This window comes from Bactrocera dorsalis, chromosome 4 (genome assembly GCF_023373825.1).
Source record: "Bactrocera dorsalis isolate Fly_Bdor chromosome 4, ASM2337382v1, whole genome shotgun sequence".
NCBI lineage: Eukaryota > Metazoa > Arthropoda > Insecta > Diptera > Tephritidae > Bactrocera > Bactrocera dorsalis.
In genome coordinates this window covers 6,882,794-6,909,629 of record NC_064306.1, presented here as the reverse complement: position 1 = coordinate 6,909,629, position 26,836 = coordinate 6,882,794, and the positions used below count along the sequence as shown (strand labels likewise).

The window sequence follows — 26,836 nt, the reverse complement described above, 5'->3', positions numbered from 1 at the left end:
TTCGGGCGGCTTTTCTTTCAAGACAGATTTCTTCAATTTTTTGTTGTTGGCATTTCATCTTGTCTTTGTTTGTGGTAACTGCGCAACCGCACAGTTAAGTGTGTTGTTGGCGAATCTTTTTCATAAAATCTACAAAGACTTTTGGGGCACAAAGAAAGGCTTCAAATGGCGAGGTAATTGATGAAAAATTGAGGGCGTGCGGTTGTAAAAGGCGAGAAGAGGAAAATTTAGTCGATCTAATGTGTGCTGCAAAGCTGCTGTTTGGGAAATTGTTAACCTTTTTCTGAAGTAAAAGCGAGTAATTTTCAAAAAATAAATATTTTTTTTATTAAATTTGCGTTAATGAGATTTTTTCAGATTTCCTTTGAATGTTTTGCCGAAAAAATTTTAAAAAATTAATGAAATTTTAAACATATTTAAAAAAATTTTAAAAATATTCACTTGTTGGATTTATTATATTTTTCGAAGAGTCTTTTATATGTACTTATGTATATAATATTTTTATTTTTGAAAAATGTTTTAATATATTAAGAAAAAAATTGTTAAAATTTTATAAAGTTTTGTTTTTGTTGAATTAATTTGAAATATTTTTGTATTATGTTTTATACTAATACTATTTGTTTTTAATTTTTTTCAGCTGAAATTAATATGTAAGTACGATTTACCTATTTTTTTAATTTTATTTACTTTATTAAAAAATTATAAAAAAATATATAAAATTATGAATTAATTAAAAAATTTAAAAAAAAATTAGTAAAAGAAATTTTAATTAAGAAAATTTAAAATTTTAATTATGAAATTTTTTAATTATTTTTTTTTAATTTTTTTAATTAAAAAATTTCAAATTTTAATTTTTTTTAGGAAAATTTTAATAATGAAAGTTTTTAATATTTTTCACTTCTTAATTAAAATTTTTTTATACATTTTTTTAATTTTATTAATTAGAAAATTTCATAATTAAATCTGTTTTCAATTTTATAATTAACAAAATCTAATTTTTTTAAGAATTTAATTTTAAATATTTTATATAATTTTTTTATGTAATTTATATAATATATATTTTTTAAAGAATTTGATTTTGGAGTCTATGCACAAAGCCAATCACTATACATAGTTTTTGAAATTTTTTTTAAATAATTGGTATAATATTTAATTGTTTTTGAAATTTTAACTATTTTTTTTCCGAAAATATTTTTTATATGTTTTAAAATTTTTTGCAAATTTTGATATTATATGTGGCATTGCAATATTTTTTTTTTTATTTAATTTTTTTTATATTTCTGAGTATTTTTTTATTTTTAATTAATTTTTTTAATTCTATTACATTTTTTTAAATACTTTACAAAATTGTTCAACCATCTTTCTCTCTTCACTTTGAATATGAGACAATTTTTACTTTGTATTGCACGCCTCCTAACGTTTCAAGCGCCGCTTTGTCAGATAATTCACTTTCCTACAATTTCTATGAAAAATTGAATTTCCAACGCGCTTCAAAAATTTGTCATTTTCCCTACTACTTACAATCCCTAAACTAAGTCTTACTTTCCACATTTCAATTTTCAAAGAAATTATCCCTTCTGAGCACCTTTTTCCTACACAAATCTCATTGTGGCGGTCCGCCTTTGAGCTACGCCCTCAAAAAGCAAGTAAATCTACTTAGTCTACTCTTTACTTCAAATATTCAATGCTCGCTACCTTTTTGTCTTGCGCTTTGTTGCTCACTTTAAGACGCAATTCGCCCCAAATTCGGGCTCGTTGTTGTTGCTTTCCTTTAAGGTTTCCCCCAAAAAGAATTTCAGCTTACTTTTCTTTGCCAGCACAGGCTGACAGTCCGAAGCGACAGGGTTGACATTAATTTCTATTGTTGGACCATTTAATTCCATGTAAACATACACAATTAATGCGAGTGAGTGTGTGACTATGTACTCTTATGTCTGTCGAACGTGTAGAGTCGCGCTCAAAATTTTTAATATTTTTATGAATTATGAACAATTATTTTCAAACATTTTTATCTATTTTCAAAAATTTTAATTTTTTTAATGCATTTTTTAAAGTGTTTAAATCAGTTTTGGGTATTTTTGGAAAATTTAGAAATTTTTTTTAAAAAAGATTTTTTTTTATAAATTTAAAAATTTAGAAATATTTTTTAAAAATTTGACTTTTTTTACTTTGGAAAAAATTTTTTTGTCATTAACTTAAATTACCCATTTTGAAAACTTTTTCTAAAAATTTATTTTTTTTTCAAAAATTTATTTTTTTTTTCATTTTTTTTTTAAACTTTTTTTTTCAAGACTATTTTTTTAAATAAAATTTTTCAAATGTTTAAACCAGTTTTGGGTATTTTGGCATACTTTTTTTTAAACTGTTTTCAAAATTAATTTTTTTTTCAAAAATTAAAATTTTGAAATTTTTTTAAATAAATTGGCCAATAAACACACACCACTTGTGGCCGACCTGCCTGAGTCACTAACTTCGGCCCCAACATAATTGCCACATCCATTACCATGATATGGACTTGTAGTACAACTCAATTAGCCAAAGGGACACCAACGTGCACTGAGACACATGAAAACAACAACAACAACAGCAATAGTAAGATCAAAGTCAAAACAAGGCTTTGGAAATGATTGAAGTCGAGCCTCGTTGAAACGTCTTAATATGCAGGAAAATAATAACAACAAAAACAATGCAACTACTTTTTGTTGTAAGCAAACCTTTTTGGCATACAAAATGATATGTTTATGCATTGGTGCACATACACATGCATGTGTGCAGGCGCCACAGACAAAACCGCACCGAAATGATTTGGCTGCGTGCAGAGTAATTGCTTTTGTGTTGCAACAACAAGCAGTTAGTAGCAGTGAAAGTATGCGTTGTGGCAAGGAGCTGCCGCACAAACGATCAGCTGCTGTTACTGTTGTTGTTTTTGTAGTTGGCGCATTGAGGCACCTCCTGCGGCTAAAATGCCACAACTGTCTGTCGCATGAGCGGCTCATTAAGCGTAGCCTGTACGGCAAGCGGCCCGAATGTTGCATGTGAAAGTAGTTGCAACAACACACACACACATTTGTTGTTTATATTTGTCGTTGTTGTACTGCTTTTTGTGTACAAATTCTAATTGTATGAGAATGTCTGTTTTGTGGTTGGCCATTGTGCGGTGGCTCAACAGTGGCCGGGTGATAATGAGTGTGTAGGAGCGTTGCGGCGCAGCGGGCGCAGGCGTCTGCTGACAGCAAGTAGACAAAATTGTTGAATAGGGAGACAAAGGAAGCGGAGATTAGGAGGGAGTAAAGAAAGTTAGTAAATAACTGGGGATTGCGAAGACAGTTGACAGCAAACTAGCACCGCATGCTGCGCTCAGGGTCCTTTGTGCACCCAAAGCAATTGCGGTGCCCCAGCGGCTTCAAAGGCAAGAACGCCGCACGCGGTTGTAAATAAATCATAGAGTACCTAGGAAGGTTGTTACTAGCAGTTAAAATATTTGTGCTATTATATGCTATGACTAACAAGGCTTTGATTAAAAATATGAGTAGTAAAAAAAAATTTAATTAGAAATTTTTGAAATTTTTTTTTTAAATGTAAAAAATATAAATTTTGTAAAAAAGTAAATAATGAAGAAAATTTTTTTAAAAATTAAAGAAAAAATTAAAAAGCTATTTAATCAAATTAAAAAAAAGAAAAAAAAATAATTAAGAAAATTAATTAATTTAAAAAAAGTTAATTAATTTAAAAAAAATTATTAAATTAAAATTAAAAAAATTAAAAAAAAAATAATTAATTAAAAAACTAATTATTTTTTTAATTTAATTAATTCATTTTTTTAATTTTAAAAATTAATTAATTAATTTAATTAATTAAAAAACTAATTATTTTTTTAAGTTTAAAAATTAATTAATTTAATTAAAATTAATTTTTTTAATTTAATTAATTATTATTTTTTTTAATTTAATTAATTCATTTTTTTAATTTTAATTTAATTTTTTTAATTTTAATTTAATTTTCTTTAATTAATTATTATTTTTTTTTTAATTTGATTAATTAATTTTTTAAATTTAAAATTTTTGATAAATTAATTAATTTTTTTTATTATTTTAAAAAATTTTGATAAATTTGAAATTTCCAATATGACTATTTAAATACTAAACTCTAATTCTCAACCAAAAATACCATATTTCTCAAATATATTTGAAAATATTTCTCAGCTAATGCCACCAGCAACTGGTACCAACAATTTTATGGCCCCATCCCCTTCCTCCTTTATACTTAGCTGCTTTTGGGTAGTGCTTTCTTCATTACCTACCCATTAAATCTCTAATATGGTACATTTATTTAATTTATTTTTTTTTCCCGAATTTTATTATTATTATTGTTGTGGGTGACCCCGAAAGTACGCGTCGTGTGTACACATAATCAACGCCTTTTAAAATTAATGAGGCATATTTAGGCTTTTTACGACATTTTAACAAGCGCTGGTGTGGTGGCCAAATAAAATATTAAAAGAATGTGACAAGGTGAAATAAATGAATAGGGGTGCCAGATGTCAAAAAATATAAGACAAAATATAAAAAATATTTTAAATAAAAATAAAATAAAGAAAAATTAGAAATAAATGCACTGCAATAATATGAAAAATATATGAAGGACGGAGCTGCCAGATCATATAAAATATTAAATTATTGAAAATTTAAAATAAATAATAGATAAACACATTACACACATGAAATAATTCAAAATTTATTTAAAAAAATATTTTTAATGAGCTAGAGTTGCCAGATGGTATAAAATAATAAATTAAAAAATCGAAATGAGTAGCAGCTTAACACGTTAAACATAAAAATGACAACAAAATTTATTTTTAAAAATATTTTCAAGCACCCAGAGTTGCCAGATAATGAAAAAACAAAAAAGTCATTTATATATCAAAATATGTATATATATATATATATCAAAATTTTAATTAAAAACATGTAACATTTTTATTACAACAAAAAGTGTTCTTACAAATTTTTAATTTTCTTCCATATGGCAACACTATAAACCCAACTCCAACCAAATATATTCGCCTTATCCGCTGGCCGAGGGTGTAATAAAGCGCATAAATTAAAAAGCACCCTATAATACCACACAAACATACAAACCACACATAACAGTGTGTCAACCTACTTGCCACAAAAAGCAACAACACACAACTACATTTGTTTTAATGGCGCGCAAATGGCCGACGCGGCGCTATAATACCACTAATGTCACTAACAATTTCTATGAAATTTTCTACCGCTTTTCGTTTTTTGTTCACATTTCGGACGCTCAACGCCCAGCCGCTGCCCGCAGTGGTACGCCGCTCGCTTGCGCGCATTTTTCTAACGCTGATAGTGTCAAATGTACGCGCTAAAAACATTATGTAAATTAGATTTGAGCCACTTGCTACATATAATTCGGGTTGTTGTTGTTAATGTTAGTTTTCATTTTTGTTGCTGCTTGTGTTGATACTGTTGGCGCGGCTGGTGTCATGTCAGGAATTTCGGACCGCTTTAACGCGGCCATATTTCACTGCTGGCAAAAAAGTAACAAAAAATATAAAACTAACAACAACAAAAGGTACAAAATAAGCGCAAGCAAATAGTTTTACTGCGCCAGACGTGTAAAAAGGTTGTAAAAAGTCGAAAAAAATTCGAGCGAAAAGGTGTGTAGGCCAAGTGGCAGGCAGCAAATAGTTGAAGGTTGTAATAAAAGTCGAGGAAAGGTGAAAAATTCCAGCGAAAGAATTTTATGTACAAGCTTGGTGTGTAGCAGCAACAACGAAAATGCACGCTTGTTGTGGAAGCACAAAGAAAAGTAAAAAAAAATAGAAAAAAAAAATAAAAAATGGGAAAAAAATATTGAAAAAATTGCAAAAAAGCGCACAAAATTTGTACACAAAGCAAAACACGAAAATATTTACCTGCCTGCAAAACTATTTGTGTATTAAACGCAAACACACATGCGCGCGCAGTTTTCACTAATTTGCAACACACACTTCTTTAATATGCCTAAAGCACACAAATACCAAAGTACCGTTAGCAACGCAAAAATACACTTACTACATACAAGCATTTCTCTACCCAAGCAAAACACACACCAAAAAACATTTCATTAGCTTCAAATTCAACACCTAAAAGGCCCCAGCATATTTAGCGTAGCATACCCCCAGGCGCCTATAACTAAAAAACCATTCAAGCCAACAAATAACAATATGTCGCCTAAAAACGAATAGAAAAGTGCCAAATAGCAGGCGGCTGCATATATTTACCGTTATAAGAGCATTTTCATGCAAATGTGTATGCCAGCAAAAAAACTAGGTGTGACTTGGCTGCAAATTTAATTTTGTGCCAACTACTTGATTTGCGCAATTTGCCGGCACCTAACACAGTTTGACGGCCGCTTTGAATGCGTTTGTGGCATGAATAGTAATTGTAATAAAACCTTATAAGCTTTCAAATTTTGTATGTTTCTTGGTTACAGAAAATGAAATTTTTCAGTAATTTTGACGTTAGCGTAGAAACACTGTTTTCAATGTATTATAATACTTATAAAAACTATTTACATTTTTTAAACTTTTTTTAGAGAAAAAAATAAATGCTTAGAAAAAAAAATTTACATTTTTTAAATTTTTTTTATAAAAAAAAAATAACTGTTTATGCATTTTTAAATAATTTAATTTAAAAAATTTGTTTTTTTCTCAAAAAAAATGTAAATATTTTATTTTTTTTTGTTAAAAAATTAAACTCAAAAAATTGATTAATTTTTGAGTTAATTTAATTTAAATTAAATTTAAAAAATTAATTTAATTAAAAAAATTAAAAAAAGTTAATTTTTTTCTAAAAAAAAAACAAAAAATATGTTAATAATTTATTTTTTTGGTAAAAAAGAATTTAATTAAAAAATTTAATTAAAAATTTAATTTAAAAAAATTAATTGAATTAAAAATTTACTTAAAAATTTATTTAATTAAAGATTAAATTGAAACAATTTGTTAAAAAAATTAAACTCAAAAATTAATCAATTTAAAAATTAAATTCAAAAAATTTATTTAATTAAAAATTTAATTTAAAAAAGTTAATTTTTTTCTGAAAAAAAAACAAAAAATATGTAAATAATTTTTTTTTTGTTAAATTAATTAATTAATAAAATTTAAAATAAAAATTAATTTAATTAAAAATTTAATTTAAAAAAATTAATTGAAATAAAAAATTTACTTAAAAATTTATTTAATTAAATATTAAATTTAAACAATTTAATTAGTTTAATTTTTAATTTTTCCTCACAAAAATTAATTGTTTATTTGTAAAATTATTATATGTTTAGAAAAAATTATAATTATTTAATTATTTTTTTTTAATTTAATTTCTTTCTAAAAAAATAAATTATTAAAATAATTTAATTACATAATTTATAATTTTTTTTAGAAAAAAAAATAATTTTTGTTGTTTTTTTTTAATTTTTTAAAATTTTCCTTTATAATAACTGTTATCTTTGAAATATTAAAAAAAAATGGCTTGTATTATATAAAAATGATTTTTTTTTATATCTCCCTGAAGCTTGCATATTTTTTTTTACACTCTTCCATGCCTCTCCATAACTTTTCTATTCTATAATAACCAATATTAGACAGCTAAGCGCCACAGCCTTGCGTTTCTTTCCATCTTTCTCACTTTCTCTATCTCTTTCTCATTTTCCATCATGCCTTCTAACTCACATTCTCACTCTCAAACTATCACACATCATCACCGCATGATACTCCTGTTTGTTTATCTTCAAAATTGATCGTAACCGATATCCATTCCCAAAGGTCCTTTTGCATATCTTCTGCGTAAATCTCGTTAAAAGGATACAATAAAAAGAGGGCAGGCACTTATGCGGCAAGCTACAGATATATATTTAATATCATACAAGGAATTTATACTTAGTGTGGTGTTTAATAGGCAAAGGGTAGCAGGATACGCAGCAAATTGCTGGGTATCAATTTTTTTTGGTGTCTGCATGCTCATCTGCTGCGGTTTTTAGATGCCGCGGCCAGCGGTTGTGTGTTGCTTAGTGCGTGCGTTTTTTTATGTGCTTGCCACAACTGTTTAACAGCGAAAGGGTAGCATTTGAAGCCTGAAAGCGGTGTACACACACTAATATGTATACATATATATAGATAGATACATACAACAGTATATATAGCCACCAGGAAGCTGCTGCGAACAGCGACAGTTGTTGCCGCAGATAGAGATCACCTCAGTATGCTGCAGTTATTTATTTATAACTATGTAGAACTGCTTGTGGTATACATACAAACACACACATATACACTTATTTTTCCACTTGCCACAGCGCACTTGCTATTTGTTGTTGTTCTTCGTTGCCACTCGCATATTTCTTCAAGAATTTTTTTTCTCTCCACAATTTTTGCCATCTTGCCACTTATGCTTGCAACAAATTTGCAATTCATAAATATGCTCCAACATTCGGTTGCATGAAAATGTAGCACATTGCCTTGCAGTTGTTCGCATAACTGCGCCATGCGCCGCATACCGACTTGTAATGGCATTTCGACGTATTTAATTTGTCATGCAAAAATTTTATTTCGATTTTTTTTCTTGAATGTTTTTGGCATATAAAGCTACAACAACAATGCTATGTCGTAATTAAATTCTTTGTAGACGCCTTGAATGGAAATTCTTAAAATATTTGCAGGCACAAAAGCAATTTTGAAAGGTAAGAAAACGGAAACAAAGAAATTTGTGTAAATTTAATGCCAGAACAGCGCAATTAAATGGAAGAAAATTGAAATTGAATTAAAGAAAATTTGAAAAAAAAACTTCAACAGTGTTTTCATTAAAAAATGCAGAAGAAAATATAAAATTGAAATTTTTCAAAAATTTAACTTTCTAATTTTTTTTCAAAAATTGAAATTTCAAAAAAAAATCTATATAAAAATATATTTTTCTAAAACCAATAAAGCAAATTTTTTTAGACTTTTCAATTTTTGAAATTTTTTTTTTTGAAATTTCAAAATTTTGAAAAAAAAAATTTGAAAAGCTTTTTCAAAACTCTTTGCGATATACCGTTACTTAGTTATATAGCATTCGTTTCCTTATGCTTTCTACTTTCTCTATATCAAATTTCATTCAAATATACCAATAATTAGGCGAGTTATAAGCATCTAATGCCAAGCAGCGCCTGCGGCTATGCAACGTTTTTTGCATTTTAGCACGAATTATGCATTTTAGCTGCTTCTTAGCCTATCTAACACCCTCTCCAACCCTTTTTTTTTGTTTCGCACTTCTTTTGTTTACTGCTTTTCATTTTAATTGTGTGCGACTGCGTTATTTTTCAATTTTTCTATATAATTCCACACACCAGCACTAGTGGTAGGTGTTTGCGCAATTTGTGAAGTGTCAAGCGTGGTGTGAAAAATGCCCTCAAGTGACACAGAAATGCACACACCCACACATATTTGTGCTTCAAATTGTATTTTTCGCCTGCACTTAGTTGAGTGCCTACCCCAAGCATGAGACCCCGTCGCAGTCAATTCCATTTGAGACGCCTTTGTTTTCAAGCCTTTCAATGGTAGTCAATTAATTTTTTTTGCAAGCAAGAATTTGAAAAACAGCAGCCATATTTATTGTTTTTATGTGTAGGTGTTAAGTGGGCGTCTAATTAGCGTGAAAATATTTGAAAGAAAGGCCAACAACAATAACAAGAAATTTATAAAAAAATATTTACGACAAATTATGAGCGAAAATTTGTGTCTTAAATATGCAAAGATACTGAGCAATCATTATAAATTCTTTAAGTAGGTTAGTAGTTCGAACTAAAAAAATTTTCAAAGATTTCTTAAGCGAAACTTCTGTTGCTGTACGCTTCAGCGCATCTTACGGAAAAAAACAGAGTAAGCTAAAAGCAAACTGTATACAGTTCAGTGGCTCCCAAGTTATTTCTGTGCGCTTATGTGAGGCGGAGCACATGGAAGGGGTAAGATAGTGAGCTTACAAGGTAATCAATGGAAGAAAATAACAAGGCAAACGAGTAGGAACAAATAAAATTATATAAAAAGCGTGTACATATAACGTAAAAGGCGTTTGTATATAGAAAAAGTGTATACAGCAAGAAAAAATATTAAATTTTGGTATTCCAAATTCTTTTAATATGGATCTGCAAATATCCTTGCAATCTATTTCCATATTTTTCATAAATTTGCATTACTTTTTTATGCAAAGCATTTTCCAAGCGTTTTTGCGATAAGAAAATTTCAGGACCGGCATGTCCTTCGAAAAATTTTCATATATTTTGTTGTAGAATCAAATGGTTAAGCATAAAAATGTAGTTTGAAGCGATCTGGAGATTTTTTTTCTCAAAGGATATTCGTGTCCTTGCATGGTTCTAAATAAAATATTGCTAATTTCTTTGTAGAATCGCACAATTCGTCATAAAAATACAGTTTGAAAAGATTTTAAGAAATTTTTTCTCAAAGGATATTTGTGTCCTTGCATGGTCCTGAAATAAAAACTCTTTTATTTCCTTGTAAAACCCAATAATTAAGCATAAAAATGCATCCTGAGGTTTTTTTCAAATTCTTTGGTCAAAGGACATTCATATCCTTGCATGTACAAATTTTTGTGTTACCTCTATTTTTTATTTTCGCACTAAAAATGTATTATAAAGCAATTTTTCCATGAAATTTTTGAAAGTAGATGCATATTTGAGCATCAAATTTTATTTCTCACTTCTGGCGAATAAAATTTTTTCAAGTGTAACACCTTTACAAACAACGTCGGACCAAAGGAAAAAAACTCATGTGTGCTAATATGCGCAGTTACAAAGAAAACCAGCAACGCCAGCGTCACCCCACATATTTTTCACTTTGTTAATATCCTGGCATTGCGCACGCATGTGATACTGCCAAACGAACCAAAAACGTAAATTGGCCAGATGCTTTTGATTTTCTATCTGAATTGTTTCAAGTATCCCGCAGGAGTATACGAAAAGGTGAATCTGAATCGGGCAAGGAAAAAGGACATACAAAGGCATATTACTTATAAATACAGGCTTAATATAGTATATGAGTGAGCGTCTGTAAGGCGTGTGTCGGACATGTAAGTGGTGCGAGGTAGTGCAGAAGATCTTCATATGTATTTAAGTGATACACGCACGCACTTGAATGCACACACAAGGATAACGACTGAGACGCGTGTGAGTTCATGTAGTTAGGTGGGTTATTGGGGAAGTTAGCGAGGTTGAGGAAGAAACTAGTTAAGATAAGGATGAAGGTAGTGGCTGCAGAGTTACACGGGCGTATTAATACACCGTGTACAGGGTAGGGGGCATATCTCCGTTGGGCAGCAATTAATTTGATTTGAGCGCTCAAGCTGCGCAGAGAAAGTGGGAAGAATGAAGAGGTTGAAGATAAAAGCCTGTTGGGAATATTATATGACCAGAATATGCGTATATTATTTGTTTTTGCTTTCTATGTGATTCTAAATTTGCAAAACAGTGAAATTATGACACATGTCAGCTGTCATTTGTCACAAAAAGCGATCAGCTGTCATAAATATAGATCAGTTATCACAGATATAGATCACTGACACAAAAGTTGTACTAACGTGGACAACTTTCGAAGAAGAATTGTAAACTTTGTTTACTTTTAAGAAGCTGTCAGCTATCAAAAAATTTACCGTTGTGAAAAAAATGTTGTGAGTTGTCATTAAAGCGGTCACTAGCTTCTCGAATTGGTTAGTGGAACAAAAATCGATCAGTGTTTAGGAAAACTTAACAAATAGTATTGGAATAAGAATCCACTGTTGTAATTACTCTTCTGAAACTGTTACTTGTCAAGTACAAGGCGGTCAGTTCTGATGTAGACACTGTCAGCTGATATGAAAAGTGTCAAATATTATTCGACGTTGTCAGCTGTCATAAAAGTCGTTTAGTGATTATTGAAACTTACTAAGTATAGTTGGAATCAAAATATACTTCTTTTATAAATCATATGACACTGTCAGTTGTCACAAAAAGTAGTGACAGTAGTGATGTAAATACTGTCAGCTGTCATTAAAACTGTCAGAAATTATTTTCAATTCACAGGAAAACACAACATCATATATGGAAATTGCATAACAACGCAGTATGAGCAGCTACCGTTACTCTTAAAAGTCGGACAGTGATCAAAAAGAATCAGTCTAGAGTTACACAAACTCTGTCAGCTGTCATGAAACCTAACAAATATTTTTTAACGTTTTGAGCTATGACAAAAATAGGTCCTTAGTCATGAAGTTAACATAACAATTTAGTATTTGGCGGTGTAATAATCTTCAGGACCTGTCAGCTGTGAAAAATAATCAGTTAGAGACTGAAATAGTCTGTCAGCTGTCATTAAAATCAGACAGTATATTGACAATAGTGTCAAGAGTTAGTTTAAGTATAAAAAATATAGTTTAATAATATTTATAGAATGTCTTTCCGTTGTCATAAGTTGTCAGTAGTCACAAAAATCTGTCACTAGTCACAAAACACTGTCAGATGTCATAACACTAGCAGCAGAAATTGACAGCAAGCAATTATTACTGCAGGTAAACTCTAACAAAAGTTCCTACTGGGCACTTGAAACTATGGAAAGTGTCCAGATCTACCAATTTCTTTGAAGTCTTCCAATTGAGTCGCACTACACACATGCTCACACTTGTAGTGTAGAATTGTCTGAAAATTGCGCAAAAACGCAGAAAATTAAGTGCATTGCCGACCCAAACACAACTTAAGTGTTGCATATACCCTCCAAATGTGTTTGGTAAACGCCCACTTCGAACCGGTTATCCAGCGCCTTTGACCAAGTGAGCATGAATTAAAAATGGCAGTAAGTGTGTATGCGTCTAGTAGTTTTTACTTGCCACTAGCCACATTAAATGCAATGTTTACCACATGCAACATGGCACAAAGGTCGCCATTGGTGATGCAACATACTGGAAATACTTGGTTAAATGCTTTTGTGTCTAATCAAAAGTGTTTGTCGGTCACATTGTTGGGTGTTTTATATCGAATAAGCAACTCACACACATACGCTTTGATGGGTCATATTAGCGCTGGGAGTTGCAGGCATGTACACCAATCTCAGTTGCAACCTAATTTGAAAGTAATTAGTTTTTTCTACTATGTCACTGCTGTAGGTAATAAAGGCAGTTAGAGAAATATGTTTATTTTTAGAAGTTCAAACAATATTTGCTTAAAAAAGTGCTATTTTCTACCTCAATAAAGACTTATTCACTCTTATAATCATCAACTGTATTAGCAAACATTTTATGAGTTCCTCAAAAAGTTGTTTGCTATGAAATATACTATTTTCTGTATCACAACATCAAAAAATAATGATACATGCATATAATTCTCAACTGTGTTAGCAAACTACTTCGAAAAATTTTAAGAACCTTCGTATCCTTTTGGAAAAATGTATTCTAGTCGACATAAGAATGCAATATATATATGTTTTAACACTTTTTGAACTGTTTTTGAATTTTTTTTCCGCAGGACATTCGTATCCTTAGACTCAAAAAATTTTTTTTTGCATTTATATTAGCTTTAATGAGAGTTAAAACGTTTTTCGGCTTGTTTACGCTTAATTTGTTTAAAAGGACATGCAAGTACTTGCTAAAAAAACTATTGTAGGCATTGTTAAACGAAATTTCTTGAGTTATACAGGCTATTAAAATTCAGTGAACATTATAAGACACAATTCTAGCTGAAATTTGCATAGTTTGGAATAAAAAAAATTTGCTTCAAAAATCCGTACAAAATTCTCTTAAATCAAGTTTATTAACCCTTGACTCATTGCAATTCTACGAGCTTTTCTCAAAAGCACCCTAGACTTGTTGGTTTTGAAGCTGGCAAGCAAACTTCTTCAACAACTCGCTGCAAATCTTTCCCAGCAAAGTTTCTTCTTGAATTTTTTTCCCACTCTCCTACAAGAGGTGAGAAAAGAAGCCACCACTTACGAACGCATTGTACGAATGCATACAAGAGTGAATAATTTTAACACTTGACGCAATATGTTGTACGTCACACCTCAACGGCAGCGGCGCACCGTCGACGAAGTGTTGAAGTGTGTGCTTCAAACAAGCAAACACACATTTGCATAAATCATACCACGAACAGTAGTAACGAAAAAAGCTTGCGGTGTTGCATGCAACATGCATGGAAAATTCTCAACCCCAACGCCAGCTGTTGCAAGCAGCATGATGGCTGCGCTACATAGGCGCAAACAATGCTTATTATGCTGCGTGTGTGTGTGTGCAGCGGTGGGCACTAGCCACAGAGACAGGGGTGCGCAAATCAATATGGCCGTTCGACGCGCGCAAAACAACCATTATTATCGGCTTGCGGTGTTGCTCTCACACGCACACATATATTTTTAGTTGCTGCGCTCGGTCGCTAGTTCTTTTTAATTTAATTTCTTTAATTCTTGCTTTGTAATTTTTTAATGATGGCCTACCCTTTGTTGTACGCGCGCGTTTATTTTTAGCGCGCACACACACCCAAGCGCATGTAGCAAGCAGCTATGCTTGTACTTGTATTCCATACAGCATGTGTGTATGTATTTAGGTCCCTTGCTTTGTCGCTTACCGTTTTTTTATTAAAAATTCTTTTTGATTTCGCATGCAGTTTGACAGCCGGCAGCTTTTGTGGCTTTGATTTGGCGTTTTTTGTGCATGACTTTATAGTCACACCAGCCATTGTGCGATTATAGCGCTTACACCAGCTGTTACTGCTGGAGAAGTGTGTGTAACGGTGCTTAATTTGAGTAAATTAAAACCTTTATGAAATTTTTGTTGCAAAAATTGAATTAAATTGCTTGTTTAAGCAAGCAAAATGCTGTTAATCAAGTAATAAAATAAAAAATTTAATTTTTTACTGAGCGAGCATGATTTAATTAGCAAGGATGTGCATGTCCTTGCATGAAATTTTTCTTAAAACTTGCTTAAAATCATTGCAAGTGGCTAAATCTGCGAAATTAATGCTTAAAAAATAATTTTAACGAGAGGATATTGCAAGGATATGCATGTCCTTGCAAAAATTTTTTCTTAAAACTGTTTTAAGATCATTATATTCGATGAAAACAACAAAATAAGTGGTAAAAAATAAATTTGGTGCAAGTATCTTAGCAAGGATATCTATGTCCTTGCATGAAATTTTTCTTAAAACGTGTTTAAAATCATTGGGTTCACCAAAAATAGCGAAATAAATGTTAAAACAAATTTTTTAGCGCAAGGATACGCATGTCCTTTGAAAAAAAATTTCTACATACAATATAAAAAGCGCCAAAACAAAATATTATGCATTTCTTAGACGCATTAAAGAAATTTGTTTCAAAGGACATTCGTATCCTAGCGCTAAAAACTTTTTTTGAATCATTTATTCCGCTGCTGTGGTTAGTAAAGTCAGTAATAAGCGTCTTTTGCACTTATCCAATAATAAATTAGACATAACCTAGCAAAGTTCGAATTGCATAAGAACTCTATTTACAAACTACAACCATGCTTCCTTCCCATTTTCACTACAATGAACGCAATTATAAAATTAAAATTCCCAGCGCCAACCAAACGTCGCATTCGAACCAAAAATCGAAAGTTATAATCAAATATAATTATAGCATAAATTGTAGGCAGACAATTGTGGTATGCACAATAAAGCAATAACACGTCTAGTAGGTCAAGCGAGCCATATGCCGGCTGGGCGGTGCAATATTGCGTGTCTCGACGGGCACAAGCTGCTTTACGGCTGTCATTGGTCACATATTTTGACACGCAGTCAGTCGGCCAGTTTAACAGTTCAACGGTTCAATGGTTTTTAGTTTCTTATTTCCATATTTTTTTCTAGCTTTTTTGTGTGGTGGGGTGAGGTGGCACCACCAGCCGCGACGCATATAGTTCAACGCGCATTTTGACTTCATAGGGCGCACGCGAAAGGGCGTACAGTTTAGAGGGCTAGTGGGCGTAGGTGCTGTCGCAACTGGGAAAGCAAACATATGGAGCGCTACGTGCAAGTATACATATGTAAGAGACGGGCGTGCCGCTGAAAACCGCAAACACACGCGCTGCACACAAAATTATTAATAATAGTCGCAAAGTAGCATTTTCGTGCTATATTTTTTTTTTTTGTTAATAGTGCGCGCGCGGGCGTACGTGTGAAGCGCCACAACTGACGCGGGGCGTATCGCCAAGCGACACATTAACAACAAAAAAAAAACTGAAATTGCAACGCGAACCCTTTTTCCTGTGACTCGATACAGGACTGTGCGGTCCTGCCGCGCCGCGGGCGGTTTTTCCGCCTGTGACGCGTGAAAAATTATATAACCACTATCTAGTTGTTGTCCAGCGTAGCGCGGCATTACGTGTCAAAGTTCGTGCGTCTGGCGTAGTGAGCGCTGAGCGTCAGCCAAACTGCGGTGGCGCGCTGGCTTATGATTAACTAAACGCCTTAGTAGGTGGACCACAGTACACATATTTCTGAAAACTTCTTGCGCAGCTCACTTTGTACGCCTGTGCGCCTTCCACCACACCGCAGGCGCAAAGCAACGGGTGGTGGCGTCTTCGCTCGCGCGCACAAACGCGCACACGCGAATTCGCGAAGATCAAAAGCAACACTGGCAAATTGCCGCCAACACCGTCGCCATCGCCAACGCCAACAACGTTGCACCGTGCCTATACAGCGCGCGACGGCAAGTAACATTTGCTGATGGCGCACATCAATAAATATTCTTTGCTGTATACAGCGCTAACGACGGCAGCATCGCGCCTGTGTTTGCTATTTTATTTTTCATTTTATTGTGCTATTTAAACCAAAAATACAGCAACAACGTCACAGTTGATCAAACGTAGCAGCCCGCGTGCCCCACACTTTGTACAGTTCGCTAGCTTATGCAAATCCGCAAATCCACCGCTAGCCGGTCTAACCAGATCGGCACACGCACACACATGCATACACACTTTATTGCAGCATCGGCGGCATAGTTCAAAGCGCAAGGCGGAATTGGGCAAAAGACTGATTGGAAAACAAGTAGAAAGAAAATGCGCCGGATTCGCGCGTTCGCTTGCGCTGCATTGGAAGGCGCGTATGCTAGCGCGCCACTTGATGGTGGTCCGATGGGAGCGCGCGCGCACATTGCCAGTGTTCGCGGCGAAGCGTCGTGGCGTGCAGACAAATATGAATCGTTATGATCATCGCCACCGCCAATCGCCACTGTCGCGCAACCCACTCAGGCGTCCGGCCAAACGAAGGCGTGAGCCATGCGTTGCAGCATTGCATCGTTCGTTTGCCACATTATGGATGGTGCGGCATGCGATAATTTCGATATTTTATTGACGCTTCACTTTGATAATCAATATCTTCTTATATATAGCACTCATTCGCTGTGAAGTTTGTAAGCGCGCGTAGTTAATTAAAGTATAAGTAATATGCTTGCTGCAGCATCAATGAGGAAGTACAAGTTTTTACAACTCGAAAACTAACAAGCTACATTAGAAGTAATGACGTACGATATCAAATGAAGCGTTCGATAGCACGTTGAGCGGCTGGCGTTGCTTGTCAGATTAATGAGTGAAGTGAAGTGGTGGAAGCAGCGATGACGCTTGGTGGAGCTAAACCGGCTGAGTAGTGACTATTTAAGTAATGATGTGTTTGATTGAAGGATAGTTAGCTGTAATGCGTAGAATGTACCGTTGAAACTATTATAGCAATAAATTTGAAGGCTTTAGTATAGCAGAATACACAAACCTCTAGTAGAGGTGATAAACATTGAAGTGGAATGAACAATTTTCATTTATAGCATCCGAACTAGAGTCTAGTAGGCATGCATTTTCTACAGCTGTCAATACTAATCATTCCACAATGCTTTGATGCCGAATGAAGAGCTTTTTTTTGGAAAGCTTACGAGTTACAGTTCGTACGTGCTTTTGAGCTTTCACTTTTTTATATGGACTCAACTTGCTCAGAGCTTACCAAGGCTACTGTGCGAAAGCTGCCACAAAGCTTTCCAAAGTTTTCACAAAGTGCCGAAAAGCTTCCGAAATCTGAACGATTCGACATTCGACTGCGGAAGGTTTTTCCAAGTCATAATAATTAAAATGTATGTAATTTTGAAAAGCTTCCTATTGAGCTTAAAAGCTCCAAAAAGCTTAATGTTAAAAAAAGCAGACGTTATAGTGAGATTTTCACTAACTAGATATTTGATTGTCCATTTCCTGAGATCTTTATGTAAAGAATAAAGAATCGAAGGCAATCAAGCGGTGTTGAGAACGACCTCTTCAAGCTTCAAGAGACATCAAAGGAACTGTTGAGAAAGGAAAATCATCCCCAAAGTTCAGAAAAACTAGTTTCTCAAGCAAAAGAACAATTAAAACTTGATTTCTAAAACATAACTATTTGTTCTAAAAGCAAAAAAAAAAAAAACTAAAAAAAATGCAGGCCGCAAGGGCGCTTTAACATTCACTAGCGTCCAAGCAGCTTCGCGACCCGTTCGCATCCAATGTTCGTTAACAACAACAGCATAAATATCGACAATCGACATGTAACGACAGTTATCACCAAATGAATGGCTGCCGTCGCTATTAAAAACACTAAAACCGCATGCGGCAAGTTGTGTGGCAAGCTTGGCCGGCCAGTGGCGGTGCAATAGTAGACAAACGGTTTTTTTGTAAATCATTTTGTTTCTTGTTTTTGTGTTTTAGCAACACAATTGCCACTTTTTGTTTGCATAACTCCTTATTGTTGTTGTTGTAGACATTTAAAGCGCTCGCCAATAAATAAGCTGTCTGTACAACAACAACAATAAGGTATAGCAAAAGCGTAAGAGCATAAGCGACGCTTTGTTAGCGGTCGCACGTTTGAAGTTGCCGACAAAAATGGCGCCGTTCAAAGGCGGCGATTGATGAGCGGCAGCGCTTCGTGCAGAAATGGCGTTTGCCAGTTGAGAGCGTAATAAAAAAATATTCATATGAGGATTTTAAATTGATTGAAAAAAAATATTGAAAAAACATTGATATGAGGTTTGTAAATATGTAATTTTTGCTAAAAAAGGTTATATTAAAAAATAGCCACAGACACTTGCAATTTGTTTTACATAGACATATTTTTATAGGTATGTGTGGGTATGAGGAAATTAATTGCTAATGCAGAGATGTTTTAATGAGCCAATAAAAAATTCTCTCAATTTGAAATCTACGCCTTACATAACAAAAATTTGTTGGAAAAAAATTGAAATTTAAAATTTTTTTAATTATTGGAAAATATATATTTTTTGTTTTGAAAAATATTTTTAAAAATTTTTGAAAATTTTTTTAAAATGTTCGAAAATTATTTCAAAATTTAAATTTTTTTTTTTAAATAATTTTTGAAAATTAATTACTGAAATTTGCCTTTTTTAGAAGCTTTGAAATTCTTGATACATTTAAAATTCCGAAATTTTTTTTGTAAGTGAGACATATTTGCTATTTTTGAAGTTTTAACCATTTTTTTAATAAAAAAAATCTAAAAATTTTGAAAATATTTTTTTTACTTTTCGCAATTTATTTGAAAATATTTTTTTCGATATTTTTCGGAAAATTTCAAATTTGTGAAACATTAAAAATTCAGATTTTTTTTGTAAATTTTTTAAAATTTTTTGTTTGCTTTTTGGAAAATCTATTTTTTTTTATTAAAAAAATTTTAATAATTTTATAATTTTTTTAATTTTAAATAATTTTTGAAAATTTTATAATTTTTTAATTTTTTTAATTTTAAATAATTTTTTCAAATTTTTTTTAATTCTTTTAACAAAACTTTTTTTATAATATCTATTATTTTTACAAAAATACTTGTTAAAATTTTTATTTTTTTTTAATTTCAAAATTTATTTTAGTTAATTTTTTTTTTAATTTTTATTTCCTTTTTTTATTTATCTTCCCAATCTTATTCTCCGCCATTAACATATACACGACATAATGACACTTTATGTGCCATTAATTTGATTCACCACACATTATTCATACAAAATGTGTCAAAACTTAATTTCTATTAATTGCCTTTCATTTTTGTTTGTATTTGTATTTAATGCAGCAAACTTGAGATTGAGAGTATTTTTTATTTTTTTACCAAACTTGTTTTAGCGATTGCTAGCAGCAGTATGGCGGCCATTTTCTGTTTTCAACATCGAAAATAACGCGACTTTGGGACATTTTATGATATATATTTTTTTGTTTTTGTTTTGTCATGAAATTTTCGGTAAACAGAGAAGACGTACAGTACTTACAAATCCATGTTTATCACTAATATTGTTGGTCAATTTTAATTTGTGAAATGAGACGACCTTCTGCATCCACTGTTCGCCGGTGGTCGGCGAATCGGGGTGGATGTACATGCGTTTTGGCATTTCCGGATCCGCTTTGCCGGCGATCATCCAGCGGCTGGAAGGAAAAGTGTATTTTATAGTAAAAACAACAACTTTTGATTGCTTAGTCTAGTCTGAAATTTAAATTTTTTAAATTATGTTTAATTCTTTTTAATTATTATTAATTTTTTTAAATTATTATAATTTTTTTTTAATTTCTATTATTTTTTTTAATTATTATTAATATTTTTGTATGTTTTATTTATATTTTTTACACCCTTTTTATCTTTTTTTTTAATTTTTTGTTTGAATTAAAATTATGTTTTTAATTTTTATTAATTTTTTTAATTTGTATTAATTTTTTCTATTTTTTTTATTTCATTTTCTTTTAGATTTTTATCTTTTTTTTATTTTTCAATTTTTCGTTTTAATTAAATTTTTTTTTAATTTTTATTAATTTTTTCTTAAATTTTTAAAATATTTTCTTATATTTTTTTTACTTGATATTGAGTTTTTGTTAATTTTTATTAATATGTAATATTTTTTCTTGGGTTTTTTAATTAATTTTTTGTAATTTTTATAATTAAACTAATTTTTGCATTTTTATTAATATTTTTTTTAGTTTTTTGTAGTTTTTAAATATTTATTAAGTTTTAAAAAAATTTTCAATTGAACAAATTTTTGTAATTTTATTATTATTTTTTTTTTTAATTTTTGTAGTTTTAATTTTTTATTAATTTATTTTAATTTTTATTAATTTTTTCCTTAAATTTTAATATATTTTTTTAATTTTTTTAATTAATATTAATTTTTTTTTTTAATTTTTTTCTTGATTTTTATTAATTTTTTATAATTATACTAATTTTTTACATATGTTAATTTTATAAACACCCACCTGTTGTGAAACTTGTAACGGTAATCGTCCGCCGCTACGATGTCCAAGAGCAAAATATATTTCGCCTTGGCGTCCAGACCCGAAACGCGAAATTTCATTTGAGGAAACATTTGCCTGCAAGAAAGAGAAATTTTCAAATTTAATTAAACAACTCAAAAATTTCGAAAATAGCAAAGTAATTACACAGATAACCTCAACCACAAAATATGCCAGCTAACTGCGGTGAAAAATTCACAAAATTTTACCAGCCAAAACTGGGCAATGAAGACATTCACTTTATGATTACAACAACTACAACAACAAAAACCATATTCGGCATAATTTGACCAACAAAAACTCATTCAATTTACTTCAAATTTCTTTTTTTCGTGATTTCTGTTTATTTTTCCGCTCATCAAGTGGCGCCTCCGCTTGGCGCCACACACACACTCACTCACACATACACGGCGCAGCATACCAGTCAAATTCACAAATTTTCACCCAAGACGCCAACGACGTTTATGTCTCGCTTGCAGCAAACTAAATTGAAATTGGCTGCAGCGGCAACCGCAATAATAATAACAGCAACAACAACAATAGCAACAGTAACAATGAGGCAAGCAAAAGTTGCCAAGTCGAAAATTGCCACCACATAAAGGCAATAACAACAGCAACAAGCGCGTTGCCACCAACGAGCTGCATGCCACACAAGGCCTGCTGGTCCAAACAGAGCAACAACAAGTTGCAAGGTAGAGGTTGAATGGTTAGCGAGTTAGCATAGCTAGCCAGCGGTCATTATGTGGGCTGATCGCACTAATGTTGCAGCTCACAGCTGTGTGGCTGCCTCTGCATTTAGCTGTATGTCTGCCTGAGTGTGTGCGTGTGCTGCAGGCGCTCGTTGTCCGAAAAACCAACAAACCATTAAATCCGAAAGCAAACATTTTTATTTGGACTGCATGTTGCAAGTTCATCATAAGCTGACACACAGCCGCACAACACAAACCTTCAAATGCGTGTGTTGTTGCCTAAAAGCCCTATGTGGCCGGCTTGTTGTGGCTGTGGACTGGCGCTTGCGCAAAGCCGCCCATTTACAACAAATATGAAAATTATAACTCTGGGCAGCAATCACTCAATCTTCGCGGCGGCAGCATGTAGGGCTGCCAACAACAATAATGTGAGTGATAAAAAGCGGCAGTGTTGTAAATGCACTTAGAAAAAAGTTGAGTGAAATTTTTTTAATGGAAAATTTTGAGCTTTTTGTTTGAAAATTTTTTTAATATTAAAATTTCTCGATTTTTTTATTGTTCCATACGAAAAGTTTCAAAAAAAAAACTTTTCCTCCAAAAGTGACAAAATTTCAAAAATTTTCGAAAATAAAAATTTAAACAATTTTTTGAAGAATTCATTTTCAAAAACTTTGATTTTGATGTGAAAATTTTTTTTTTGATATTTAAAGCTTTGAAAGTCTTAAAAACATTTTCAAAAAAGAAAACACAAAAATTAAATTTTTAATATTTAAATTAAATAATTTTTTTTGCTTTTTAAAATTTTAAATTTTTTCGCTTTTTCCAAAAATTACAAAATATTTATTTGAAAAATTCGTTTTTAATAATTCTGAGTTTGAAGTGAAAAGTTTTTCATATACATACATATGTATGTATATATAATCTTGGAAAATTAAAAAAAAAAATATTTTCAAAAAAAAATTAAAAAATTTTTTTTTTTTAATTCAAAAATTGTAAAAATATAACTTTTTTGGTTAAAAATAACCTTTTAAATATTTTCTAAATTTTTTAATATTTTTTTTTGATATTTAAAGCTTAGAAAATTTAAAAAAAATTTGAAGAAATTCAAAAAAAAATTTTATTTTTAATTTTTAAAATTAACCTTTTTTGTAAAAATAAATTTTTAAATATTTTAATTTTTAACAACAATATTTTAATATTTTAACTTTTAAATTATTATTCTTCTGAACTTTTAATTGAAATATTTTTAATGTTTAATTTTGATAACTAAAACAAATATATTTTCATAAAAAATTAGAAAACTTTTCGAAATTTTTTGCTTGTTATTATTTTTTGTATACTAAAGTAGCAGCAAAAAATAATATATAGCAAAAAAAATGATTTTCAAAAAAGAACATTTCAAAAATATTTTCAAATTTTTTTCAAAAAAAAATTTTCAAAATTTTTCAAAAAAGTTTAAATTATCAAAATCAAGATTTTTTGACGCCAATTTAATTTTGTTCGCCGTTTTTCTAAAAATTCAAATTTTTTCTTTCCACAAATTTCATTCTTGCTCCATATTTTTTTAAATTCCGCCAAAACCCAAATTATTTCTAATTATACACAATTTTTGACTTTAACCAACTCAAAATAACATCGCAAGCATAAATATTTCAAAATACAAAAAAAGCCTTACAAACTGCGACGCCAAAAGTGAAAACCAGAAACAGATAAACAAAAAAATTAAAAAAATTTCAAAAATTAAAAATTTCTGAAAAAAGTAAAAATCTGCACCAAAAAGCATAATTCAAGTTATTGAAAGCTAAAATTTATGTGGGCTGACATTATTTGTTTCTTATTATTATATTCTCTTTTTTCGCTGGACACAAGTCGCCACAAATCATATGCCAGCACAAGAAAAACATCGTATAATAACAACAAATATGTATATGCGAGCACCGGCAGCAGGCAGCAGCATCATTCATGGCCCAACAACCCATTCATAATCATCAGGCACATCACCCTCAGCAGCAACACACACATATGTATACACACAGCTGAGCGCGCATAAATCTGTGTCCCAGCGATGGTCAACTGGGCGGGCCGTTCGCGACGCGCCGTAGCGCCAGTTAACCAGCTCCGGCCAACGGCGCAACCTAGTTGCTGAGTAACTATCTACTCCTCCAACTGATGCTGCTGCTGCTGCTGTCGACGATGATGATGATGGCGCATTTGTTGCCTGCCATCAGCCACGTTTTGCCGTTGTTGTTGTTGCTGTTGCGCTTGTTGCTTTTGTTGTCGTTGTCATCATTTGTGCTGCACGCGCAGTTAGTTCGTTAAATTTGATTCATGAGTCTGGCGCTCGTTCGCAACCGTGCGCCCGTCTGCTGCCTTGCTTCAACGTGCTGCTCGCTATTACTGTTATTGTTGTTGCCGACGCTACTGCTGTATTTGCTGTAGGTCCGTCTGCGCGTCGTGTTGGCCAATTAACAAGCTGCAGTCTACCTTAGTTTTGACCCTTTTTGGTATGCTGTGGGCGCCTACTTGAAGTATTTGCTATGCATCTTCATTTCGTGCGCTTCGCAGGTTGGTTCTCCGTGAACTTCTTGGCTACACAGTGCGGAAAAAGGCGATCGCTTAACCTTGTTTGGGCGCAAGATCACCTGCGATCGGAGGTATTTGGGGAGGAGCGTTCGATTTTACCAGGTAATGCGTTCGAAGATCGTGAAGCCCAAACTGGCCTTTGGAAGCAGAGGATCACATATTTTTATCTCTAAAATAAGTTATAATAACTCAAAGTGATCTTCACTTAGAAAGTGATCGTTTCAAATTACCATAAATAAATAAACTTTTTCAAGATTTTAGTGTATTTTTGCTATACAATTATATTTGAAGTTTGAAACCAATCTTTTGGAGACAATAATGTCACGTTACGATCATGAGTGATCGTGAATGGAAGTGGTGATCAATAGCTCCTCCATTTTTGTTTATCGTATGTACAATTAAAGTCATCTGAATGCTTCATTCAACTCACCAATTTGATACTTAGTAAATCGATGTCACATTTATTTCAAGTGAAATACAAAATACTTATTGATCTAGTCAAAAACATGATCACCGAGCGTTCGTTAGATCATAAGAAAACTTAAAACACATTTTTTGGTTGAGAAAGGCACACTGAACTGGTGCGATGTTATCAATTATATGAGCTGATCCAGTGGTCATTTCATTATGAAAGTGGTATTGCAAGAATATTCGGTGACACGATCACTAATCATTTTATACTAAATTCAGTTATAAATGATTTGAGACCATGATTACAATCAAGTGATGCTTAAATTATCATAATAAGCTAGCACGTTGCTGATTTCATAAATTGGTGGTTTTTGTAGGAAATTTAGAGGGCAAGATCAGTGATCGTTTTTCTTAAAAAATATATTTTGAAGCTTTTAGATAATTTTGAATAGTTCTGGCTGAAATATGACAGCCAGATTAAATTAAAACTGATTTTTGAGGGCATAAGCTGTCGCACGATCACTGATCCTTTCACTTAAAAAGCATTTTCATTTGATTTTTACTCATAATTGCGATGGAGTGTTGCTCAAATGATTATTTTGTGGTGATCCAATGTTGATTTCAAAATAAAAATGGTTTTTGTAGGAATATTCGGTGGCACGATCACTGATCATTTCATGTAAGAAATATTTTAAAGCTTATTGTACATATTTTTGTTAGTTCTAAGGGATATAGGATATTATGAGATTTGAAAAATGTTTATTTACAAGAAAAAGGGGTTGCACGATCACTGATCATTTCATACTAAAAGTAGTCTTACATGATTTTAACCTATAATTGCAATGCAGTGATGCTCAAGTGATCATTATGAGCTAGTACGACTTCGATTTTATGGTAAAAGTGGTTTTTGCAGAAATATTCGATAGCACGATCATTGATCTTTTGGGTTAAGAAAATATTTCAAAGCTTTTTCACAGTTTTTGAGTTGGTTTTGTGTGAAATAGAAGATTTTGGCATATTAAATATGATTTCTGAAAGTATAAGCGGTGGCACGATCACTGATCATTTCATACTAAAAGCAGCTGTAGATGATTTTATGCCCTAATTGCGATGTAGTGATGCTCAAATCATTATTTTAAGCCAAAAATGTGATTAAAAAATATTTTTCAAATTAAAAAATTTGATTAAAAAATTAAAAAATAAAAATTTAAAATAAAAAAAAATTAAAAAAAAATTAAAAAGGTTTAAAAAAAATTAACAAACATAATTAAAAAAATTAAATTTGAAATTAATTTTATTATTCGTTTCTCTCTTAAAACTTGACTTCCTAACCACTTCCGCACTTCTGCCATCCCCTTGTAATTTACTGCTAATAAATTACGCTGCCCGCACCGCCTCAGCGTTTTTCATACGCCATTGGAATGCATCAAAACAATGTGCCAACATGAGCGCAACACTTTTTATTGAAATATTTTTGCAGACATACATACATACATTGCTGTTGTTGTGCTTTGCAGTTTTGACTCATACAAAATGCTTGCAACACAAGATTAGCGCGCCGAACAAGCAGAAGCTGCAAGCGCCGACAGCAAACGGTGCAACATGGAAAGTGAGGAACTGTAGCGAAGCTGTTAGCGCCGTCGCCTACAAAAAACAACAACAATGCCGGCGACGCAAAAATGCCAATAAAGAGGCGCCTCCAAGTTGATGTTTCTGTGCTTTCTTATTGTTTTTTTTTTGTAAGGTTTTTATATTGATTTGCCGCTTTGCGTCACCGCACACACACGCACAGCTACCTGCGAGTGCGTCTTGTTGATGGCTTGTTAACAAGCTGAGATTTTTGTTCTT

At 31.8% G+C, this 26,836-nt stretch overlaps 1 protein-coding gene across 4 annotated transcripts in view; it reads right to left on the bottom strand.

Annotated features, from left to right (window-relative positions):
- Nucleotides 1-26,836, bottom strand: part of LOC105232240 (optomotor-blind protein) — a 260,277-nt gene that overhangs the window by 104,848 nt on the left and 128,593 nt on the right. For 3 of the 4 annotated variants that reach the window (XM_049455106.1, XM_049455105.1, XM_049455102.1), the window contains exons 3-4: nucleotides 21,270-21,383; nucleotides 20,288-20,450 (exon numbers count right to left, since the gene is read on the bottom strand). In XM_049455106.1, the coding sequence (XP_049311063.1) occupies nucleotides 20,288-20,450; nucleotides 21,270-21,383 (277 nt within the window). The remainder of the gene's footprint in view (nucleotides 1-20,287; nucleotides 20,451-21,269; nucleotides 21,384-26,836) is intronic. The other variant, XM_049455103.1, reaches the window with a different exon arrangement.